General features: G+C 37.2%; 1 protein-coding gene across 6 annotated transcripts in view; it reads left to right on the top strand.

Annotated features, from left to right (window-relative positions):
• The window catches only part of RABGAP1L (RAB GTPase activating protein 1 like), a 446,160-nt gene that overhangs the window by 107,625 nt on the left and 312,481 nt on the right, over nt 1-26,054 (top strand). For all 6 annotated transcript variants that reach the window (XM_053916149.2, XM_053916150.2, XM_053916154.2 and 3 more), the window contains 2 exons: nt 9,863-9,956; nt 11,939-12,089. In XM_053916149.2, the coding sequence (XP_053772124.1) occupies nt 9,863-9,956; nt 11,939-12,089 (245 nt within the window). The remainder of the gene's footprint in view (nt 1-9,862; nt 9,957-11,938; nt 12,090-26,054) is intronic.

Here is a 26,054-nt window from a genome sequence, read left to right as displayed (position 1 = left end):
TCCTCAGGTAAGAACTCACTGTGTGCATTGGAGAATATCATTCGTGAGAATGGGCTACAAATGCCGGTGATAGAGAGGGACAGAGAGCTGCGGACCCTTGATTATGGAGCACTTCCGCTGAGACTCAGTGGCCCTCCACCCACGTGTGGGTTTATGGAAGACTGGTTGACCCCTGCAGGACAATTTCGTTTTGCCACCATTCCCCTAACCCATGTGCAGAGGAAGTGGAGCTTCTCTATCCACAGTGCAGACGAAAGGGTCACTGGGCACTTACTAGTGACTTCAGTTTCGAAGAGTCTGTCCTACAGACTGTGAAAAATGTGGACGACTGATATTCAGGATGTTCTTTCCAAAAGAAACATTAATGATTTATTCCTCTATGTTTTTTAAGTGTGATTCCCAGGACAGCTAGGAAGCCATCTGTAACTCAAGTTAGTTATTCAGTAGGTTTTATCAAACTTGCAAAAGTTTAATAAACTTTCAGTGGGCCAAGTGCTATGGACACAAAAATAAATAAGACGTGACTTTTCCTCCAGGAGCTTATAGTCTCGTTGAAGAAAAAGACCCATAAATAGTTTTAGTAAAATGTAGTAAATGGAGTGGCAAGACATGAACAGGGTATATAATGTTAACTCACTGAAAGGAACTTAGTTTGGCCTGAAAATTCAGGGAAGACTTCTTGGATGTTATGCCTCTGAGCTCTGTCTTGATTAATGCATATTATTTATCTAGAAGTATTTGGGTGCCATGGTAAAGGAGAGGAACTCTGGGTGATGGGCAACCTCTCTATGTGTGAAATAAAGTGCACATAGTTCACTTGTAAAGGAGGGAAATGAGGTGAGAGGTCACACAGAGGCTGGGTGGTGGAGGGTCCCTCCCATCATACTTCCGCTTCAACCAAAGGTTGGTGTAGAGATGCGGCAAACGTCTTCCCAGACAGGATTATGTTATTCAGGGCATTTTGTATGAGGATTTAGGAGATGAGTTGCTCACAGAGTTTAGAAAAAGGTATCACTCTCAGTGAAATTATTTTTTTAACTTTTTATCGGTTAAGAGCTGTGTATGTAGTCCTTCATTTTTTTTCTTTCTTCGCCTTGTTTGTGGAGAAGGTCAAAGCTGAGTTTTCCACATACCTGTTGTGTGTTGCTTTATGTTAGGAGTCTGATCTAAGGCATCTTTTCTACCCCGCTCCAACCCTTGACTTTCCTGGTCCTATTCCTCTGATAGCGTGCATTCTGCCCTGTTGGCCTGCGTCTGCATCCGTTTCCCTGAGTTCCTTAAAGGCAGGAAGCATGTCTGGTCATGTAGTGAACGCTTGGTAAACACTTGAATGCATGAATAATTGATTTTTGCTTCATTTTACTTGTATCTATTTTTAACTTCTGCCTCAAATCTTTTTCTTTTTTTTTTGTAAAAGCATAGAGTAGATGTAAATACGATGCAAATGTACTAGTGCTACGGGCTTCATTTATGGCAGCTGCTTTCCTAAGTCATCAGTTTCTCACTACATGAAGAGGACATGATGTTGTAATAAACCAGGCACTTAGAGCTCTCCCTCACTTGGACCCTCCTCAAATGGTGCTATCACTTGTGTTGCTCCTTGTTTGGAAGGCAACTTCTACTAGCCTCCTTTTTCTCATCGTTTAGATCTCAGTTCAAGGCTCAAGTGTTACCTACTCAGAGTCTTCCTTGACCACTTCTGGCTGAAGCTTGTCCTTTCCTCCCTCATGCTTTCTCCGGGAGGCTTCCCTTACGCACTGAGCAGTGTTAGTCTGTGTACCGCCTTGCTCTAAGGGTATTTTGAACACATCGCTATAATAACTCTTAAAATATTTTATTTACAAATATGGTCTTTTTAAATTCATTTCTCTCACCTTCTAGAGTGTGAGTTCCTCAGGGGCAGATGGTATTTTATTCTTTTTTGAGTTCCCATCGCCTAGTATGTGGCAAGTGTTAAGTAAATATTTATTTAATGAATGGAAATCTCTTTGAAATGTTAGACTCAGAGAACACCATATTGTATTTTACGAATCTGTTCATGGGAATTGTAGTAGGTGATACAGGGGTGAATAAGTGTGCAGAAAATGGTTAGCAGAGCAGGCTTCAGATTGCTGTCCTTAGAAAAGCACACTTGCAAGGTTGGCCCTTGACAGATACCGGAAACTTAAATTTCAGGTGGGTTCCCACCATTCCCTAATTGAGAAGACTGGCTTGCTGTGCCTGAGCTGTTTGTACCAGCAGTATGGGCTGTGCTGAACACCTCTTTTCCTCTTGGAGTCTGGAATTTTGGAACATGCTAGGCAGAAGGCACCTAGGTGACCAGCCCCAGTAAAAACCTTGGATACTGAATCTCTGGTGAGCTTTTTTAGTAGACAGCATTTCACACATGTTGTTCCAACTCATTGTTGGAGGAATGAAGTGTGTCCTCTGTGAGTCCACTGGGAGAGGACTCTTGGATGTTGTCCCTGGTTTCCTCCAGCCTTCACCCCACGTGCTTTTTTCCCTTTGCTGCTTTTGCTTCGTATGCCCGAGTCCTGTGAGTCTTCCTCGTGAACCAGGGAACCTGGGGGTGATTTTGAAGACCTCTGACACAACAAGACAGATACATTTTCTCTACTTCTAATTTGGGGTGTGATGGTCATTGATAAATAAATTTTCTTATTTACTGCTCCTCAATTCATTTTGAAAAAAGAGTCACAGATAATACATTTATATGGACATAGCTAAAAACTTTAAATGACGTGTTTTACTAGCCTCTCCAGACACTCTAAGTGTATACATTAAATATCTGTAGCATTTTGTATGTCAGTCATACCTCAATAAAGCAATGTGAAAAAAGGAAAGTGGGCAGAAAATTGAAATGCATTTTCAAATAACTGAAATAAATATATAAATAAATATCTAAATAAATTTGAAATGTCATCAGTAGCTCAGGAAAATGTAAAAAGTAACAAACACCTACACCAAAGACTTGTCCTTAGGTGGGGTGTCTTGGCCGCCCTACTTCTCCTGAGTGTGGTGGGCAAGTTTCAGTGATTAGTGATAGATTTTTATTAATCACTCATGCTTAGCAACTGCAGGGATTATTAATTAGAAACCTGTAATTAGATTTGGAATGACAGGGATGATGGCTTAGTTGGAAAGGAGCCATGGCACGTGTGGTCTCCTCTACCTCGAACCTTCTCTCTGTTAAAAATTACATTTCCCGCCTGCTTTTGGCGGTGGGAAATGTAATATTTCAGAAATTAAGGATGATCTTATGTTTAATGATTTATATTTGTATATCAGCTTCCACATAGATCAAGTATATTCTGACTGTCAAGTGGGAAATGAGAAATTATATTCAAGGTCATATAAATGTGGTTACAGTTTGTGGCTGTCCAAATGACATTACTTACTACTAAGTAATCAAAATAAATCACTTTTGTAGCATTTTAAGTTGAGCCGTGCTCCTACAAGTTTTGCAGTTAGTAAGGTTTTGGGTTTTTTTCCCCCGTGCATTTAAAAGGAGTGTATAGCAAACTGTGAATCTCTTATTATTTTCAGCAAATGTTTACTGCTTATTTTAAAAAGGGACTAGGGAAAAATCTCTGAAAACCCTCAGTAGTGACATTTTATTTGTGCCTACTTTTCAGCTTATTTTCTGAGTAATCTTTGGGCCAATTGAAAAGAAAAGAGATGTTTGTGTCCATTTGCTCCTAATTTTGTGATTTATTTTTAGCTTTCTTTTGAAAAAGTACTGTGTCTGTGTATATTTTTTCCCTTTTATAGTGTCTGTTGACTCAGACACTATAAAAGAAGAAAGTTCTGAAAACTTTCTTTTATGAGTAGGATGAGAAATATTGCTGATGGAAACACATTTTTTTTTTTCCAAAGCAGGGAGTGGCCAAAGTTAAGAGAAAGCCCTTAAATTATTTTGATTGCAGTATTATACATATTTATTTTGTTTGATCTAAAAATTTACATCTATTTATCTTCTTTTGGTGTGGCACAGTTGGTTTCTGCTCTCTGCACATCAGAAATCAGTAGGCAATGAAAAACAAGTGTGGAATGCTTTCTTAGTCACTTGGAAGTGCTGGGCAGGAAACTGAGGACTTGGTGACAGTAATAATAATAATAAAGACAGCTGACACTTGAGTACCACTGTGTGCCAGGCACCATGCTTAGTAGCACACAGGTATTTTCATTTAATTTTTACAACACGATGTGATTGGTACTATTATTTCCATTTCACTGACGTTAAGATTAAAGAAAATAGTAGTTCTGTAGTATGAGTCTGAGGACATCTGGAAGACACTGTATGGTCCCCCTTTCTGAAGGAGACCACCAAGTGCGGGAAGACTGAAATCAATGAGGAAAATGTTCCTGAAAAAGAATCGAAGTTAGGAATATTAGAGGAGTCTCTACCAAATACTATTTCCTAAATTCAGTCTCCCAGAGACCTCTTCTAAAGTTAAACGTTATAGAGAAGTTGGAACTACTTAACTACTTTAAATGTATTAACAAGTTCTAAAATAAAGTAATGACAAAGGAACCTTTCCATTCATTCCACATGAGTGTTATGATGTGGAAAAAGCTGCTATATAAAGAAAATAGAGCATGGTCCCAGCCCTCACAGAGCTTGGCTCACAAGAGAGGGAAAAACACATGTTAAAAAACCATGAGTGTTACAGATAATGAATACATGAGTAAATAATGAATACAGGCATGTTTTCATGAAAACCTTAGAGCTATCACCGCAAGGGTGTACATGGGAGCCAGGGAGGAAGAACTGGCCCGTTTCCTGGGGAGGTGGTTGATGAAGGAAGCGTAGTGCTTCACTTGACTCTGCAGCTCCCTTTAGCTCTATTACTGTTTCAGCTCCCTACTTTCTGTGAGTTGGAATCAATTAAACTCTGCATTTACTGTCGCACTTCCTTCCGACTCATTCATTCTTCAAACCGCGCAATCTGGCTTCTGTCCCAGTAGTCTACATTGTAGACATTCACACTTGTTGAATGAAACAGCTTTTAATAGCTGACATTTATATAGCGCTTGCCTTTTGCCGGGCACTGTAATTTGCGTTTTGCTTGTAGTAACTTGCTTGATTCCTACAACTACTCAGTAAGATTGATAATATTACTTCCATCTTAGACAGAGGCAGCGGAAGCAGAGAGGTTAAGTAACTTGCAGGATCACAGCTAGTGAGTGGTGGGACTGTGTTTGAGACCCAGGCAGTCTGGCTCCAGGATCCATTCTGAATAACTGAACAAGCCTGGTTCCCACTTTCCCACGTCCACATGGAGAGATGTCACCAGTTTTCAAGGCATACATTTTTTCCTAGTTGAAATAGATTTACCTTCTCTCTACTTCCCTCCACTCCAACTCTTCATTCAGGCAATTTGTAACACTCTTCTGACCAAATACCAATCTAGGCACTTGGAATATAGAAATAAAAGTTAGTCCTCACTGCCAAGAAATGGAAAATCTGATGGGAGGAGACTTAGAGGAAAACAGACATGTAACATCATGTGTTAAGTGCTATGATGAATAGCTCAGAGGGGGAGCACTTAGCTCAGCTGTAAGAGGGTAATCCCTAATCTCGATTTTGAGCAAAAGTACCAGTAAGCCACCCTAACCAGTGTGACTTGGTTTATTGGGCATTGTCCCGCACAGTGAAGGGTCGAGGGTTTGATTTCTGGTCAGGGAATGTGCCTGGATTTCAGGTTTGGTCCCCGGCTGGTTCCTAGTCTATGTTTCTCTCTCTGTCTTTCTCCCTCATTTCCCCTCCCTCTAGGAATAAGTAAATAAAATATTTAAAGAGTATGCTTAAGCCAAGGATGGGCCTCCCAGCCTTCTATCATTTGTCGTCCTTTTTTTCCTATGTATTGTAGCCCGGGATACAGTTGTTTTTCAGAACCTTCAGTTTCCCTTCTGCATGTCTTCATGGTTCCATGCTCCTTTCCCTTGTCTTCTTGGGCACATTCTACTCACCACCCTCCTCACTGTGTTTATTAATGCACTTTGGTCTCCCACATCTTTTTCACTCTTATTTTTTTCTTAGTTTATTTCTTTCATCCACTCTAGGAGCTCTGTCTTATCTAATACAGTAGGAACTTCCATGTACTGTCCTTCAGCCCCCTATTTTTCTGCCTAGCAGGATGGCCAATAAGTATCTAAAACGCTCCTGGTCAGTAGTTTCTGCAGCAAGGAAGATAGAAATCTGGCTCACATTCTTGCTGTCTCTGGGATATCAATTTCATTTTTATTCATCAGGGGTTTCCATCCCTGAAGCCTTGCCATTAAATCTGATGCTCCTGACTTAGTGTTTCTGGGGCCGGTTATTTTAAATGTCTGGCTTTGCCATTCTTGGCTCTGGCTCCTAGCATTTACTAGATGTTGTCATGTGACACAGACTGGGATTTACCAATGCCAAGCGCAGCCTCCTATAGAAACGGAGTAGGGAAAACTATGTGGAGAGGTAGTTTTGCCTCTGGATTCAAACTGAGATGGAATCCTCTCTCTCCATTAGCTGGGTAACCACGGGTGAGTTACTTAATCTCTCTGTGCCTCGTTTTTTTCATCTTCAAGGTGGGCAAACCAGTCGTGACTACCTCACTAGGTTGTTCAGAGGGCGAAATGAGATAATGTCTGTAGAACTTAGAATAGTGCTGGAATATAAACTAAGACAAACAGACGTTCAGTAAAAGCGTGGGGTAAGTCTGATTTTTCTTCCAGTTCTTTGGCCTCTGACTTGCTGTCCTCTCTGTGTCAGTGTTCATCTGTGATCTGGTGTTACCTGTTTGCTCACTTTCTTCCTTTTCCTTGCGGTTTTCCTCTGCTGATCTCCGTGTTTACAGTCCAGTTCACTTTTTGTGGTGGACGGGAACGTGGAAGGTTGTCAGGAAGACAGTACGTTGTTGTTACCAGTGGTGATTTTAATGGCATGTTAGTAGCGCTTTATAATGATCGGTTTTGGTTTCATAAAGCAGCAGGGATTATCTAAAAGATAAAAATCCTTTCCCCATGCTTATTACAGTGTGTATACTTATTGTAAAAGGTAAGACTATGCATTATAGAAGTATAAAACTTAAGTGATAGGTGTGTTTCCTAGATATTTATTTCTTTTCCTCTTTTCCCCAAATTAAACAAAAATTAAATTTATTGGGGTAACATTGGTTAGTAACATTATGTAAGTTTCAGGTTTATGTTTGTATGATACATATCTATGTATTGCATTGTGTACCCACTGCCCAAAGTCTAATCTCTGTCACCCCTGGATATTTCCTGAGTGCCTCCTGTGTGAGAAGATACCATTAGGTGCTGCAAGGTAATTGCTGTTAATAGTTTGGTGTATGCTCTTACAGCTATTTTAATGGTCTTTGTAGTCATATAAACCATATTATTTATTAAGATAAAACCATCCTAAAAAAAAAAACATCCTTAAAGATTACTCTTTTGTTACCCAATTCTTTTAAACTACTGGGTATTATTTTCTGAATGGCTATACCATAATTTAGTTAATAAAACTTCTTGATAGATTCTTGATAGTTTTCAATTTCTTATTATATAAGCAGTGATATAGTAAAAATCTTTTTATGTATATCTATATGACATATGTATTTCTGGAGAAAAATTTTTAGATGTGGAGTTGCTGCATCAAATAGTGTATTAATTTCGAATCTCAGTAAGTTAAAAAGATTGCTCTTATTTAAATATCAGTCTTCTTTCCTGTTCCCCATACTTTCACCAACACTAAATATTATTATTCTTCATACTGTCTGCAATCTAATTGGTGAATGTTGTATCGTCTTAACTTGCATTGAAAAATTATTGAGTTAGGTTTTTCTTATTGGCTGGTTGTATTTTATATGTTGTGACCTGTACTCTGTTCATGTCCTCGGCCCAATTTTATGTTGGATTCTTCTTTATTTTATGGTTTACTAAGACCTTGGTGTATTAGTGAAAATAGCCCCATGTCATATATTGAATCTTTTTTTGCTTTAAAAAAATATACTCTATACCTTACTTTTTTTAATTTTTAATTTGTCTTTTAAAAAAAGACATTTTTAATTTGTGGTTAGTCATATTTCTTCATCTTGCTCGTGGTATCCTGGTTTTGTTTCATGCTTTGGGATTCCTTTTCCAACAAGAGTAATAAGAATCTGACAGATTCTTTGTATTAGTAGTACTTTCTGATTTGCATCATAATCAAGATTAATGATGCCCATCAATGTTTGTTTCTATTTTCCTTTTTCCTTTTTATTGTGTTCTTAGATTTTGTTTAGCATGTACAAATTTCTTGGTGCCAGTTTAAAAGAAGGGTGGCCAGAAGTCCCTATTTGCCTGAGTTAATCTGTTTTTGGTGTAATTTTTAAAAGTATTTCTTTTCACTCTCAAAAGTGCCTCAGTTGAGATGAAGAAAATTATGAGCATTATAAGGGATAGTTGTTTACATGGGACAGTTCTTGAAGATATTTTAATATTAAGGCTTCAGTTGTTTTTGGTTACATTGTCCCTTCAATACTTAGTAATACTTCATTTGCTTTAGCTTTTAAAAAATTTCTTCATTGTTTTCATGGTGAACTTGTTGCAAACTTCATAGAGGTGCTTGCTTGTGTGAGGTAATTCTGGAGCAGTGACGTTGTCTACTCTCTTAATCTTTATTCCACTTTCCAGAATTATGTTCACTTTTTGAATAAAATGTGTCTCATAATTCTTATTGATCAGTAGTGTCCTAAAGATACTGAAGCATTTGTCTGTGTGTTCATGTTTTGGTATGTTTTACTAAATCTGTGATAAAATCTTTTTGTGTGCATATGACCAAATGTTTTCACCTGGCCAAATAAACCTCTGCCTATCACATTGATGTTTTTTTGGTGTTGAATATATCCACTGACAGGAATTAGTTGATACTTGGATCATTGGATTTATAGCAGGCTAAGCACGACTGTGCCTAACACAGACCCCTGTGGGATTGACTTACTGCCAGTCCCTGCTACGCTGTAACAGTGCTGAGCAAGCCAGGCACTTGCTGTCAGCCAGGCAGAGTTTTATCTCACTCGTTCTGGCATTTACACAGTGTTTCTCCGGCCTCGTCTTGTGTAGCACTGTGTCAAAGGCCCTGTCATAATGTAGGGAGATCGTGCCTCTTGCATTTACTTTCTCTCCTAACTCTGTTACCACTTAAAAGATTTCCGGAGCTGAGAATTACTGATCTTCAGCGATTGCAAACTGTCACTCCATCCCATTCTTTGTACAAACTATCACTTCACAACTTGGGATGTTTTATAAAGTTGCTGTTTTGAAAGGCCAAATAGTTTCCTTTAGTCTTGTACAATATCTTGTACATATGAATATATCTTTACCTCCTTACTTTTCTTACATTTCAGGTTGTGATGTGTTTGTATATATTATAACATAGGTGTTTCTAGCATTATGTGTTTATATATACTAAAACCAATATGACCATTGGTTTTAGTATATTTTGGTCTCACTAATAAAGTATTAATATTTGAGAATATTAATCTGCTGAATAGAGCATCACATAGAAATTTCTACTTATATTATCATTAACTTCTAAATTTTGCTCTTTGTAGGTATTTACTCTATTTGTAGACATTTTAAATTTTCTACTCTGTAGAGTGTAGATAAGTATTTTCATGAAAAGTTTATGATTTGAAAGTATGTATCTAGGCACTAAGGATAAATTATGTGGATGAAATTTTTACTTTTATTTTTGCAATGCATATAATAATATAAGCAAAAGTATCATTTGTCTTTTATAGGCACCGAGTCATGTTTTTTGTTTTATAATATATAAATATCTAATATAATATGGAATATAATGTTTATTGTTTTTGTTTTTGTGTTTTTTCTACAGAGAGTGATAATGAACTCTCAAGTGGAACAGGTGATGTGTCTAAGGATTGTCCTGAGAAGATCCTCTATTCTTGGGGAGAATTGCTAGGAAGATGGTAAAAATTCATTTTTTTAATTGAAAATTTTATGTTTACATAATTCATATTTTATTAGTTAAATTTTATATTACAGTAATTTGTATTAAAATCTATGTGTTCATATATCTTAATATTTTAATGTACTTTAAAAACATAAAAGTTAAAATAAAATTTATAAATACTCCTTATGTACCCTGGCTGGTGTGGCTCAGTGCATTGAGCGCTGGCCTACGAAGGGTCGCCGGTTCTATTCCCAGTCAGGGCACATGCCTGGTTTGCAGGTCAAGTCCCCAGTAGGGGCGCGGGAGAGTCAACTACACATTGATGTTTCTCTCCCTCTCTTTCTCCCTCCGTACTTCTCTAAAAAAGTATATAAATAAAATCTTTAAAAATAAATAAATAAATAAATACTCAATGTTTGCCTAGGTCTTCCCTCTAGTATAGTCTTATTTATAAGACATAACATTGCTCAGAGTAGTCAGTTTTACGCTGTATTGCCAATATATGTAGATATTTATTGTTAAGGGTTACACTTCCTTTCTCTACTAAGTCTATGACCACTAAAAGGGTCTGAAGAGTTTAGAAATACTCATTTCACCACAGATTATAATCTGTGACTCAGTCTGTTTTATTCTTCTTGACTAAAACTATTACTTTACATTTTGGGGTTTTATCGGAAACTACAAAAGAAGGTACCCTGTTTATATTTATTGTAAATACTCTGTTCACATTTATTATAGTTGAGTTTTTGAAAACGATAATCATGAATAAAAAAATCTTGCCAACGAAAAGACTCTGCCATGCCAGTGTAGACATGTGGAAAACACTGTTTTTTTATTGAGCATGCGTATCAGATTATATGCATGCAGACAGTTTAGGAGAAGTACAAAGTTTGGGATGAATTTTACACATTTAGTACAATCAAGTAGATGAAAGAACAATTAGAACTACTTTTATTTTAAGAGACAAATGAATATTACTGGTGGGGATCTCCTGTACAAATCCTGAGAGACTCCTGAGTTAATTTGGAGATGTGTATTTATGGATCCAAGGGTTGGCAGGCTTGTGGCTTCTCACCGTGAAATCTGGAGACTAAGTTTATCAGATTCCTAACCGCAGAGCTGAGCCTATTATGTCTGTGAGAAGATACTCTGAGAGGAAGAGGGGCCGGCTGCCTCACCTTTCTTAAAGAACGTTATCTAACATATACAAATATGAAATGAACACATCTCAGAGTTTATTTGACATTAACTAAGAGGGAGCCAGTAATATATTAGAACAAATGAAAATGAGGATTTCCTTTAGAGATTTATATTCCTCACCAGACAATTCATTTGCATTGCCATAAATAGGAATCATTTGAATAGCTAAGGACTAAAACCTTACACATTATTATCAGTTTTCTACACATTATCTTCAGTCTATTGAGAGATGTAAATTAGCCTAGTCAAAGAAAAATAAAGGCATATTTCCCTGTGGCATCAGATAATTCTCAAGCTCCAGCATTCCGAAGAGACGTTCAGCAGTCTCTGGAGCCAGATCGGGATGCGGGGGGGCAAGCACAGAGCGTGGTCAGGGAGGGTGTGTCGGAGCTGGGCTCTGCGCAGGAGCTGGAAGACATACCGACAGCCAACCTGCCTTAATACACTCATCTCAGGGGATTCAGATGGTTCTTTCTGTGCCATGACTTGCTGCCTAGAAACATTTAGTTAACACATTCATTATTATGAGTATGTTCATAGGGTAAATAAGGAATAATAAATGAGAGAGAAAAATCTTTCTTTGATGGTGAAATAACATGGTTCACAATAAAGAAGATAAGATCAAGAAAAACAGTCAAAAACATCGCAGAGCTTAAACTCTTATCATTATTTCATGCCCTCTCCCCTATTTTTCTCCTGACCCAGGCTTTTTCCGTAAACTCATTAATACACTTTTCCTAACAGCAGCAGCTCGCCAGTGGTGAGGGGCGTCTGAGCGTTTTATTTTCTCGTTCTCAGGCACAGTAACCTTGGGGCACGACCGAAAGGGCTGTCGACTCTGGTGAAGAGTGGTGTCCCCGAAGCTCTGAGGGCAGAGGTGTGGCAGTTGTTAGCAGGCTGCCATGACAACCAGGCAATGCTGGATAGGTACCGACTGCTCATCACAAAGGTAGGAAGTTCTTTTCGTGTTATGCTCATAGGATATATTAGGTGGATCCTGTTTTCACAGCCCCAATAAGTCATAAATGCTGTGGGCCTGTTTCAGAACTGTGTCGGTGTCGTGCAGTGGAGTGCTCCGCCTTTTGTTCTGAACTCCTGTTGGGAAGCAGTGAACAGCACACCCTCATCGTCTGCTGTCACTTTGTGGCTTGGCTTTCTTTTTTTTCCTTTTAGGGACTTGATAATAATTATTTACCAAACTGGAATATAGTTATATTTCAAGTGCAGTCAATTAACCTTTTGTTGTTGTTGGAGATTTATATAGTTATACTTGTTCACAGTGTAACTGTCTTCTAGTGTCATTTTAAAGTCAGGCTAACTTGAAATGAAGAGGCCCTCTGTGCTCATGTGGCCTTGCACTTCAGTGATGTGGGCAGTTGCCCAGATCCTTATTCTGTCTGGAGCTCTGAGTCCAGCGAAAGTTCCTTTGCTTCTGTCTAAGAGGCTGATTTTGGAGCGTGCAAATACAAGTCACCCTTGATCCTGGATGGTCTTCATAGGTCTCACCTTCCACTGTCTTAATCTAGAAATCACAAACTTTAAAATAATAGCAATGTTTTTGTTTTTTAAAAAATCTCAATTCATAAATGTGATTTTTCGAGAACCAAGACTTGTTCCTTAGGATGTATCAGCTGTTATAACCCTTTAACCCCTGTAATTCCTTCTTCCCTTTCTTCCCTCTTTGCCCCCTCCTCCACGTATATTTTTGAGTGCCTAGTATATTCAGTCATTGCTAGATTCAGGGTCATATTTAAACTGTGTTTTATGATTGTTCTCTACAGTGGCGTGTGGAAGATGATCCACTGATGTGGGGTTGGGCAGGATGTCTGAAGTTTCATCTATATTTTTTAAATTACAAACACAAAAGATACGAAGGTGTGCTGATCGTTGCTGGGCTAGGACACTGAGACCTCACCAGGCCTTTGGGCCCACTGGTCGCTTGTCCCGTGTAGTTCAGGAGTGGCCTGAGTGGCTTACAGTCCTTGGGGCCGAATACTGGTGGTGCTCACACTCATAGTGTTTACTCTCAGAGTATTAGATTTCTGCGTTTTGCATGTTTGATTATGTGGATTTATAGATTATCTAGTTTTAGTTCAACTGTAACTCATAGGGTGGTTTTGCATGTTTGATTATGTGGATTTATAGATTATCTAGTTTTAATTCAACCGTAACTCATAGGGTGGGCGAGCAGTTTAAAGAGATTGCTATCAGAACAACTATAAAGGACTCATGGACAAAACCAAGGGGTGGGGTGGAATCGGGAGGGAGGTGGGGCTGGCTGGGTGGGGGGTAAATGCACCAAACTGTATTTGAACAACAATAAAACAATTAAAAAAAAAAAAAGATTGCTGTCATAAGATGTTATATAGCAAGATATTTTAAAACAGAAACACTAATCTGCCCATCAAGTAAGAATTCATGTTATGATAATGGGTAAGAGAGCAACTACTCTTGGAAATAAAATCATGTTATTTATAGTGAAGGACATTTGACACATTTGTCAATTTAAATATCACTGTGATTTTATCACTGAAAACTTACATGCTTGTGCTATTATAAAAACTCTTAATATCTTCTTACTTAAAAACCTGAAATCAGAAATATCAAATACTGTTAAACTTGTACAAATAGGTGCAGAGAATTTAGGACTGAATATTAAAAATATAAAAATAGCAGTATAGTACAGTAGCATGTGTTCATAATTAAAATAAATAATAAAAGATATATACATATATTAGAAGTTTATGCTCAGAATTGTTTTTATTGATTTTGCTATCTGGGCAGAAATGTCCAAAAGCCATAATTCTGGGTGTCAGGTCACTTTTTTGTATAAATCACCAACTGTATACTTGTAATGGTTGCTCATGGTGTAGCAAGTAGAGGCTTTGTTAATTCATACCTTTTAAGACTTCAAACTTTGGGAGGAAAGTTAAAATATTATTTATGAACTCCTGACACTACAGTATATGTTCGTACATGTGATAAAAGTTTTACCGTTTATCCCAAGTGCCATGTGAGGAACTTGCCCAAGGTCCCGAGGTAGTAAGTAGCAGAGCGTAAAATTTCAAGCCACAGTCTCCTTCCATAGTGAACACCAACATTTCCTCCTGGATTTGAGTCTCACTTCTTCCTGGATTTGTGATCTTGAGAAGTTACCCCAACTTTTTAAGCCTCAGTTTCACCATTTGTAAAGCAGAGATAACGGGATTGTTACTGGGATTGTTGTAGGAGTTAGATAAAAAGAGATAGTGCTAAGCACATGGCAAATATTCAAGATTAGCTTCCGTTTTTACCAGTATGATATTACATCGTGAACATGATAATAGTAATAATGGATATGGTGTCAGTGTATACTTCTACTTTAATATGTGTATCAGACAACTTCCAGTCACACAGTTTTCACAGGAGCACATGTTGTGAATAGCAGCTAATGGAATTGGAAAGAAATCTTTGTAGAAGCATGAAGTGTCAGACTTACCCTTTTTTGTTCGTTTGTTTTTTGTCTTTTTTTCTGGCTGGGGTATATCATGGAATATCTGAATCCTAAAACTTGACTCTGTAGTGATTCAGGAGTTATTATTTTAGTGGTTATGCATATTCAAGTATATCATAAAGTAAAATGACATTCTCTAAACACCACTCCTAATGACTGTCTGATGTAATCAAGGTTTCAAGGCAGGTATTCGTTTCATTCACTCGTTGATTCACTCATTTATTCAGTAACTCTTTGTTGAGCATCTTTTATGGGCTGAGCTCTCTATGGTTTCTAGGGCTATGTAGGTGAGAAGGGTTCATACCCTGAGGAGTGTAGCCTTGGGAGAAGTCAGACCCATACACGGATAGGTCAAGTGTATCCTGATACAGGTTGCAGTGGGCATCTTCATCAGGCGTGTGGAAGACAGATGACAGAGTGACAGCTGTGCTTGGGAGAGCCAGGGAAGATGGCGCCCATGTGTGGTGGGAATTACAATGTCTGAGCAGCTGAGGAGAGGTGTGCAGTGGAGACGGCACTGTGGAACGATCCAGCTGCCAGTCAGTGACTTGGCTGGATTACCCAGGAAGCCTTAGAAAGTGGAATCAGTGTGTTCTTTCCTCCTCTCACCCCCACCCCAGTCGGCCAGCCATATCCACTGTTCACAGATCAGTGCTTGTCCCTTGTTAAATGGGAAGAATGTAACACACGTGTTTATTCTTGTTAGAATAAACACAAAACAAGAAATCTCAAACTGTATCATATCAAAATGATATCACCAGAGAATATTTAACTGGTTATCTAGGATTGATGTGATAGAAATTTAATATCATAATGTCTACTCAATATACGTTTGAGTACCTGTTGTCCAAGTTCTGTGCTAGGTTGGTAATACATATCAGTTTTGAAATCCTTGAACTAAAAAATATACCACCTATTGGCTAAATATAAAACAGTATAAACTTGCAAAGAAGAAGGCCAAGTTTATAAACTGCAGACAGCATGTGCTGCAGCCTCTATCAGAGGGCAAAAAGGGCAGTAGTTGCAAACATTACTTTGGCAGTTGCTGTGAAAATCTTTTTTTGGAATATAAGTAAAAGACAACCATTGTAAGATTCTGCATATTCTCTGCTTCCTTGAGCATCGTGTGGACAGATAAAGCTTCCCCGTGTTTATGCTTGTCAGATTATTGGTACTGCTCAGAGTAGAGCCTGTCTTCTCTCTCCGGTGTGTTATTGTAGCATACAGCTTTTAATAAAACATGTAGCAGAAGAAAATGTTTTACTCTACTATGTTGGAATGTACTATAATTATAGTTACAGACATTCTCAGGAGATGTTTAAATTGGTATTTTTCTTATGAGCGAATAACATTTAGTGAGGGAAAAGTGGAATTATGGTATCAATTATATCTTTTTTGATTTGATAAGCTTTCACAACTAAATTAAACTTCTGTACATCATTTTGTCAGGTAGATGTTTGCCTTTTCTTTACATTGTTTATTTTTAAAAAATTCAATGCAGCATGCTAATCAACCAACACTCAACACTAGATTTCACTGAGGCAAGGCATTGCCTAATGACACAGCTGCCCTGTTCTCTGTTATCACCTCGTCTGGTTGTGGGAAATGAGCTTTTTGGTAGAACGGGGTTATTCCAGCTGAGTCGGGACCACTGAGATATACTGATGCAGCCATAACATTTACAGAATTTCTCCAGAAAATACAGAGTTCTTTAAAATTTATTAACCAAAAAAAATTATAAAAGGTGGCAAGGAGAATAAAGAGTACTCACTGTGTGGTGATGTAAATATCTTGAACATGTAGATATACTGGAAGGTCTTTATGAAAGGAGACTAAGGATTATTGAAAGAGATTTTTAAAGAAAATGTACCTTTCATTTTCTTTTTTCTTGTCTCGTAAGGGTGATGGTTTCTTACTATGTAATTACACCTTTGCTTATTATTTCACAGCATAATTTTATCCACTTGTCTGCTCTCCATCCCTGGAGCTCTTTCATCTTCTGTCATATCTATCCTGACACCTGCGTGTGAAAGCCGCCATTATATGTGAGTCCGAGGACTAAAAGGTTCCCACCAGCACTGACATGTTTCCGTAAAAATTTACAAATATACTTGTAATTATTTTCTTATACTTAGAGGATAATGTTCTGTTTTTCAAACAAATAATGGTTATCATTTAAACATAGTCATAGTTTTGAGGTAAATTGAAGAAAAGGTGACTTTCTAATGTTACCCTCATTTCCATATGATGGAATTAGAGTCGGAGTACACTGTTTTGAAGGGAGGCTTTTGGGTGATTGTTGAGCCTAGATGATTCGTGGCATGAAACCTATGTTTATAGCTATAGGCCTAAGGATAAGAGGGAAGCAGTGATATTTTCTTAAATCTCACGAATTTTCAGGAGCCTGGGATTACAGTGTGACTCCTGCATCCCAATGTCATAACTTTACTGACTGAATTTTTATTAAGTTTCTAGAGCAGATGTTTGTATATTTCTAATTTTTAAAAAGGATTTTATTTATTTATTTGTAGAGAGAGGGAAAGGAGGAAGAAAGAGAGGGAGAGAAACATCAATTGGTTGCATCTCACATGCCACCAAGTGGGGACCTGGCCTGTAACCCAGGCATGTGCCCTGACTGGGAATTGAACTGACGACGCCTTGGTTCGCAGGCTGGGGCCCAGTCCACTGAGCCACACCAGCCAGGGCGGTGTTTATATTTCATTGAGCGATGTGGTGTGATGAGTTTTTTCTTAGTGCTTTTGCTTTGATTTTGATGTACTTTTCCATTTAAGCTTAATGTTTAGATTTGTTTACTGTTAATTAGTGTCAAGGTTAAAAAAAGGGAGAGACAACAGATACCTATGAGGCATGTGCCAAAAGTCCACACTCCCCCAACGTATTACACAGTCCTGGCCATGTTTGCTAATAGTTCCATTTTGCAGCTTCTTGCTGGATTACATCACGAATCTCTCAGTATCTTCTCTTTCTTGTTTCGTTTGTCTTTACAATTTATATTTCTTTTTCTCTTTATCATATCTTCCATTTTCTTTATACCTGTCCTCCTTTTACATGGAGCTCTGAGAATTGGTTTTCATTATTTGTTATTTTGTATTTGCTTGGTCTCAGATTCCCTGTGACTGTCTTGGATTAGGTTGCTTTGTAGTTGTATGGTTTTTAGTTGCTTTTCAAACTGACAGGAGAGTAGACTGTGTCATCACAGAGGAACGATCCTTTTGTGCTTTGTGTCCAAGAGCCTGGCACTCACTAGCCTTTAATAAATATTTGTTGGATAACTATAGGAATTAAACTCCAGAGGGCAGTGCTCCATGATTTAAGTATATATATATTTTTTGTAACATAGAACATATCAAGTTACAGACTGGAGCTTTAGTGGAAGTCTTATTTTTTCATTGCATTTAATGAACAGCTCTTAGGGACTGCCTTCAAGAGTAGGCATTGAAAAGTTATCTTTTTAATTTGCTCATTTTTTTTATCACAGCATACATCTTTAGAGCTTATGAAGAAGATACGTAATTGTTAATGTGCACATATGGAGATCCCAAAATATGACAGATAGTATGTCTTCTGTTACAAACTCAGATATATCTGAGTTTCTACTTCCTTCTTCTACCAAATAGAAAAAAATACATGGAAAACCAAAAGACCACTCTGTCAATATAAGATTATTGTCAGCCATAGAAAACTTTAGTTCCTTTGTGAAATTTCTTGAGCTTCTTCAAGAAGATACTAGGAAACTGTCATGTTTGGGGGTGTTATTGATGCTGCAATTATTTTTTCAGATTTAAAAGCCTTATTTTATAGTTTGGTTTTTGATTTAATTAATTATTAATTCCACAGAATGTCTCAAACTAAGTATTGTAATCAATTCAGTATGTTGCAATTTTAAAAGAATAGTTATACCATAACAATTTAGTACGTTTCTCATTTGGTTTCTTTCTTCTCTGTACTAAATCTTTACTTTTTCCAGATTCACAGTCAATTTTATCAGTAATGCTTTTATGAAGTGAACAATAGACTAACTTTTTACATACCAACATTTCTATTCCTAATGAATAATGAATACACCAGGTAAAAGTTGCTTGAAACTTTTTTATTCCCGGATTGGAATATCAGGGGTATGCATATTTCTATAAGAGAGAGCTTTACTTGTTACTACTGTCAGAATGACTCAATCACTTCTACCCTTTACAAGGCTCATATTTGACATGTTTATGAAAATGGATTAATATTTTAATAGATGACTTTTACCGTGATACCAGCAAAAATGACGTGCAAAGGAGCAATTCCATTTAATTCTTTAACTCTTGAGCTCTTTTTTGAAAAGTATAGTGGCAATTTTTAATTGGCAGCTTATCTTAATTTTTCTGCCTAGCTGTCTAGTTGGTACTTAGGTACTCTAAGTAGGGTTCCCTCTCTTCATAGAGATTTCTCAGTCTCTGGAGCTTTCTTACTTCAATTTCTAGGGGCCTCAGGTCTTTACTTTGAAGAGTTTCAAAGCCCAAATATGGGTATGATTTGGATATGTTTACAAAATTTCTGTCTTAGCCCTTCAGAGCTGATTGTGCAGTCAACAGGAATATTGATCTTTATTGCATACTATTCAAAATCAAGATTTTCTGAGTAAAAAACTATAGCAGAACCTTAAATTAACAATTGAAGGCATTCCCCTAGATAATTTAAATACACTTTTTTGCCTGCTGGGGTTGATGGTAATGGTACCGAGCTGTGGGTTTTCCAGCCCGCTTCTGTGGAAAGGCCTTTCCCTGCTGGCACAGAAAATCGATCGAGCCCGGTCCTCGGGAAGAGATGGGACAGTGCCATAAGGAGAATCCTTGTTGTCCCAGGGGTACCGCATAGTGTTGCATTAAGTGTTCTGGGACTCGTTAATCAGGAAACGACTCTAATTAAAGAGGAAACTGCTCCTCAGCTGCCAAACTGTCGGCTTAGCTCCTTGCTGTCCAGCTGCCAGCAACATTCTTTAACTGCTCTGCCCCAGTTGGAGGGGTAACTTAGCAGACTTTACTTGTAGTGATAAACTGTGATATGTAATGGAGTTCTTTTCAGTATAAGTTTACACAATAGGAGTAATTTTGGAGTTAGAATGTTTTGGTTGATCTGCAAGGCTTTTTAGCTTGTAATCTTACCATTTTTAAAAAATCCTGAAATAAAAACCATGCTACGTAGTTATAATCTTGGGTATGAGTGTAGGTAAATGTAAATACGAACGCACATGTATGTGTCATGCGGGACCACAATAAACAGAAATTTCTGAAAACTACAAGTAAATTTATTTAAGTCGTATTGGCATTTCTGTCAGCTCAATAGTTTATTTGGCTTGACTAAAGTCTTTTTTGAGAATTAGTGTATAAGAGAGAGTATTTTAATTTCATAAGAGTGTGTGCATTATATATGTGTTATGCCTTGTTATTTCCCAGGATTCTTTGTGTTTTTATAATGATTATTATATTCAGCATATCAGATATTTCTTAATTTCCCAAATGGTATTTGATTATTAACTACTGAGTACTTTATAATTGTTCTTAATATTACTTTTGTTCATTTTACTTTCTAACTTTTGATACTTGTCTTAATATACACATAGAATTTTACTGGTTTCTAAAACAGGGAAGTAGTTGGACAAATTAAGAACTGGAAAGCTGCCCTCAGTAAGGATTGGAATTGCAACTTACGCGTAGTCTTCTCTCTATCCTTCCCACCCATCGGTACACAGTAAACTCTGAACGTATTTTTATGTAGCTGGTTTCAGTCGGCCCTTTAGGATCATTTTTTTCTGTGCTATCATGTCAAATTGGTTATAGCTCAAGAAGGTAAATTTTGTACAAACAATTGCTGGTACAACACAATCTAATATTTACAAACTTCATGGAATGCTTAGCCAGGACAAACATAGTCTGGTGAATTTGGAGTAATTGCTTTTTAAAGGTAGATGCATTTCGATTAGACTTACAGTTTCCTTAAAGAAGGGAAGAAAAACTTATTAACCCCCAAGCGCCACGTTATATGGGGGGTTTATATTACGTGTGATGCCCCCGATGGGAGCAAGAGAGAACCTCGAACAAGAGTACTGCTGGAGCCAGGGGCTGTAGTTTTATTCAGGTTTCAGGTCTCTGGGCTTGTTTCTGTTTAGGGTTTCCTTTGAACTTCGGGTGTGTGGATTTGTGTCAATATGCACAACTCAGTCATGTGTTTGCCTTACTTGCAGTATTGTCATATGTGTTTAATACATTAATTGATTTAGAAACATGCATTGATTTATTTTTGTGACTTACTTATGGATTAGATTGATTTCAAATACTAGTTTTACAGTTAATGCGGAAGTCTTAAATCCTCAGATCAAGGTCAAGTGGAAGATGTATGTCAGAACTGGAAATAGAAACTCAAGTTACCTATTATTTATCTATGATTTCTCACTCTCTTTTTAATGTTTCTTATTGAACATTGCTTAGACCATAAAGTTACAGAATATTTCTCCTTTGCAATGTAATAAAACTGCAGGCTTAGCAAGGTTTTCGTAAACAAATAGTACCTCCAGAGACGGAACACTAAAGGACAACCTGCCGACTTTCTAGAGGTGGCCTTTTGAATGCCGAGGCATGACAGCGCCTCTGTGGGGGGCATATTAATACTCTGAGAGAATGGTTACAATGAAGTCATGACTGTGTCTTTTTATTGTGGAGACAGAGATATTCTCTAAGAATGCCTTCAGCCATGAAGCGAGAAACGCGTATCTGATTGTGATTTTAAGGATTTTCCAAGGGTTCCATGATGCTTCAGGGGCCCTCCAAAGAGTCTTTAGGGATGGCTTAGTCCCTTAAAAATATGGCAGTAAGACTAAATGCCAGCCTGATGTCACCGTGATCCTGTGTGAAGCAGAAACTTAGCATACCACCTCAGGTACCAGTCTCTACCTTGCTGCAGTCATCTTGATGCAGTCACTAAAGCAAGCACCGAGTTGATTCTGGAGAATCTGTTTGTGCTCTGTTTACATTCAGTTTTAATGTCACTGTTGCCCTTTTTGTCAAGAACATTATCTAGGACAGACCTCAAAATTTAATGTGCAGGTGTGGATCCTATTAAATACAGATTTGGATTCAGTACATCTGGAGTGAAGCTTGTGATTCTCATTTCTAACTAGTTCTCATTGCTGCTAGTTAATGAACCACAATTTGAGTAGCAAGGCTCTAGGTCCTAGCCCTTAAACTCTAAAATGTTTCTGAAATATTTTTAAATGATTATTAGCTCAGTGAAGGCATGTAATTGTTCCTGGCTAATTATATTAGTTAAGAAAGATACATATACTAAAAAGTCACAATATAGTTTACTATTTACTATAAAATTATCATGGATGGTCTTCGTTGTAATACAGAGTTCATAACTGGACATTATTATTGCTATGAAAAGATGGACAGATAAGACAATATAGTTTAAAAATTAAAATAGTTTCTTATCAAAGGATTACATATAAATAAATATAAAATGATAACCATGAAAAGGGTTAAACACAGTTGCCCTATGAGGCTTAAGGTTTTTTTCTTAATTTATGCTTTATGTAACATCTCAGTCTTCTGCATTTGGCTTTTAATTGATGGAAAAGAAGGAAAGAAAGAGAATCAAAGAAAAAGAAGATAATTTTTCTGAACGATTTTTCCCTCCTGGGTTTTGGCTGTCTGCTTTCATTTTTAAGTCAAGCCTCTTCTTTAATTCTCAAAAATGTTTAGAGCCTCTTAGGTTTTCCATTTGAGCCCAAAGAACAAGAATTAAATTTCACTTCTGTTAATCTCATTCTCATACTATCAACCTACCACATTTAAAATGCAAGGAAGATAAGTCCTGCTCGCCTTCCTTCTTCCGGGTTAGATTGAGAGAAATTGTACTTAGCAAACCACTTTACTTGAAAATATTCTGTCCTGGAGAGAGTAGCTTAACACAGAGGTTAAGGTTATTGGAGGGCTATTTTTTTTTTTCTTTTTGGAAAGGGTGAAGAAGCCAGAAAGATATTCTGACAAACAGTTCTCCAGAAAACCTGGCCGGTACCTCTGCTGTGAAAATGAGGTGATGCTGTTAACTGTGTGGCCCCAGAGCGCCTCTTGATTTGTCTTTCTGTTCAGAAGTCACTCCCAGGAAGAAAAGGAGTTTAAATAGTACTCATGACATATTGAATCACTACATAGACAGAATTATAAGATCTTCAGCATACTGTATATATCAATCGAGATTGTGGATTTAGAGAACATTAGTTTGAATGTTACTAATTTAACTTGTGGGAATGCTTTTTAAATGATACTTATCATTCAACAGATGTTTAGTATTATTCTAAATGCTCAAGAGGATTTATATACTTGTCTGCAATTTTCATCTCTACTATGCCTTTCATCTGTCCATTTTGTGTTACTTAGTTTTGTGTTAATATTCAATGTGGTTTTAGGTTTCGTTGGTCCTGACACATATATAATTTTGAATAGGGGGGAGCTCTTTGAGGAAAATAATGTTTCTTTGTCAAATTTTACAAAAACATATAATGATGGGAACATATTTCTAGGGACCCTTTCAGGACAGACTGAAGTTTAAGCTAAAAGAAAGGGCAAGTGAACTTGAAGGCAGATCTTTCACCAGATTTGGAAAGATTTGGGGTATTATTTCTTCAAGGATTATTTCTTCTTACTCCCCAATTCTCTCCTCTACTACTGGGATCCTAACTGCTGATCCCTGAGGCTTTTTTTTTTTTCTTCTTGTCAACTGTTTTTCTTTCTTCTAAAGATAGGTTAATTTTTAGATTAAAGATAGGTTAATCACTTACCCTTTCTTTTTTCATCTCTATTATAAGTCTTTCCAGTGAATTTTTATTGTATGTTTATATTCTAGAATTTTCACTTGGATCTATTTTATATTGTCAGTTTCTTTCCTGAATTTTTTCTCCTTTTATTCATTGCAAATATAATTTCTTTAACATCAGTGAGCATAGTTATAATAGCTGCTTAAATGTTCTTGTCTGATAATTTTAGCATTTAGATCATTGTGGGGTTGGTTTCTGTTAATTGTCTTTCCCTTTGCAGTGTATTACAGTTTCCATGTATTTTTATGTCAAATAATTTTGGAATTCTCTCCTGGAAATTGTGAATGTTCTGAGAGTGTTGACTTTTGTTTTAGCACATGGTTAACTTAGATTTTACTCAAACTATAAACTCTGTCTTGTCTATGCAACTTTCAAAAAAAGTTTTAAAAATAGAAAATAAAATTTATTATAATAAGAATAGTCATTTATATTTCATAGCTATTTTAGTCCATTTGGCCTACTTTAACAAAATACCATAATGCAGGTGGCACATGAACGTCAGAAACTTGCTTCTCACAGTTCCGGAGGCTGGGAAGTCCACGCTGGCAGGTTCAGTGTCATGTGAGGGCCCACTTCCTGGGTCACAGACGTGCCTTCCTGCTTTGTCTTCACATGGTGGAAGGAGCTTTCTTGGATGATTCCCAAGGGCATCAATCACCTCCCCAAAGCCCCGCTTCCTAGTACTATCACCGTGAGGGCTAGAATACCAACGTATGAATTTGGGTGGGATACAAACAGTCCAAGAAATAGCACTCATTGTTTATAAGGTTTTTTTCTGTATACTTTCTAATTTTATCCTATGAAAGCTTCCTATAATACTGAGTTAGGCCAATAATAATTACTGCACTCCCTGTATTGATGTGGAAATGGAGCCCCACAGCAAGTTACATGAAATAGTCAGCTATCAGTCAGGCATCCATTCTTCATCTATTAAAATCTGCTTTAAGATATTTTTAACCAGTGTCACCCCATTAAATTCAATAAAAAGGAAAAAAATTTTTTAAATATTAGTGGTAAAAATAGTGACACTTATCATACTTTATCCTTTTTTCACAAAATGTTTCATAAATATTGTCTAATTTAATGTTCCAACTAACCATCTGCGATAAGCAAGACAATTAGTGTATTGCTTTTTTCAGATGAGGAATCCAAAGGTAGCACTTACTTGTATGGGATAAACAAGCGATAATGATACGATCCTGCAGCTCCAGCCTAGATAGATCTCCGACACGAGATTCTGTGTTCATTCCTTTATAAATATTACTTGTTTTTTAATAGTTTATTTTTCACTGTATTTTTTCCATTACCATTTACCCCCCCTCATTCACCTCCACCCACTTCTGTCCTCCCGGCAGTCACCATACTGTTGTCCCTGTCTGTGAGTTCTCTTTCTTTTTTGCTTGATTCTGCCATCACCCTCCGCCCAAGTCATCACTCTGCTCTCTGTACTGCACGCTCTTCTTTTGCGTACAGGTGACGCTGATAACGTACAGTACACACTCACCGCACCACAGTATCGTTAGACTGCATCTGACGTTGTAGGAAGCGTTTAACACTTCATTGAGTCAGCACGTAGTGAATATAAATACATTTTTTAGTAATATGTCTTGATGGCTTTTGAATTTTTTTTCTTTATTCTCTTCTGGAAAATGTACCATGAATGAAACTGCTTTTTCTCTATCTCAAAATGAAGTGCATGTTTCCAGAGTGCCACATACCTGTAATTGGAATTATGAATCAACGAATAAAAAAAATGTAAAAGACTTCTGGGCCAAAGGGGCTATTTAAATACTAAGCAATGTACTTTGGGATAAAAATGCATTATAAGTACAGGATCTGGCACAAATAATGCCCTTTTTTATTATAAAATCATTAGCGTATAATTCTGTAACATAATAATATCCCACTCAAGCACCCATATGACATTTTAGATGAAATGTTGAAATTAAAACTGTAAATTATTATACTCGTGTTATTAATCTACCAACCACACTCAAACAGGGATTACTTCTGCAGACCGTATATTTACAGTTAATAATTTTTAACATAATCTTTTTGGAAACTCTTTGAAGATTCCTTCCTTCCTTCCTTCCTCTTCTTTTGCTTCTTTCCTTCCTTCTCTCCCGCCTCCCTTCTTCTTTCTCTCCAGTACAGAGCCCTGCTCTGGAAATGCCACGTGCTGTCTTCTGCCAGGCCCGCAGATCTAACTGTGGGCGGTGCCTGCAGGTAATTTCAGTATGGGAGGTGGACTGAGTGCTCATTTTACTTTTGATTTATGTATGACCTCTGTTTGGAACTCTTCTTTTCAGAAACAGAAATATTTCAAAAATATTTATTTTGGGATATGTAGGCCAAAGGCAAATGATCTGAGAAGTAAGCACCTTATGCCAAAAGGAAAAGTCACTTTAGTTTATAAAAAAAGATGTATTTGGCCAAAACCAAAACTTTCAAAAAGAAAGCATAGTAAACTGGATGACGAAGGAAAATATGTGACCATGTTTCATAGCCTGTGGAATAGAGGATATTAACTTTTCTTTTTCTGACCC

The sequence above is a fragment of the Desmodus rotundus genome, chromosome 12, assembly GCF_022682495.2.
Source record: "Desmodus rotundus isolate HL8 chromosome 12, HLdesRot8A.1, whole genome shotgun sequence".
Taxonomy (NCBI): domain Eukaryota; kingdom Metazoa; phylum Chordata; class Mammalia; order Chiroptera; family Phyllostomidae; genus Desmodus; species Desmodus rotundus.
The sequence above is the reverse complement of the archived record's forward strand: the minus strand, read 5'-3'. Positions and strand labels throughout refer to the sequence as shown.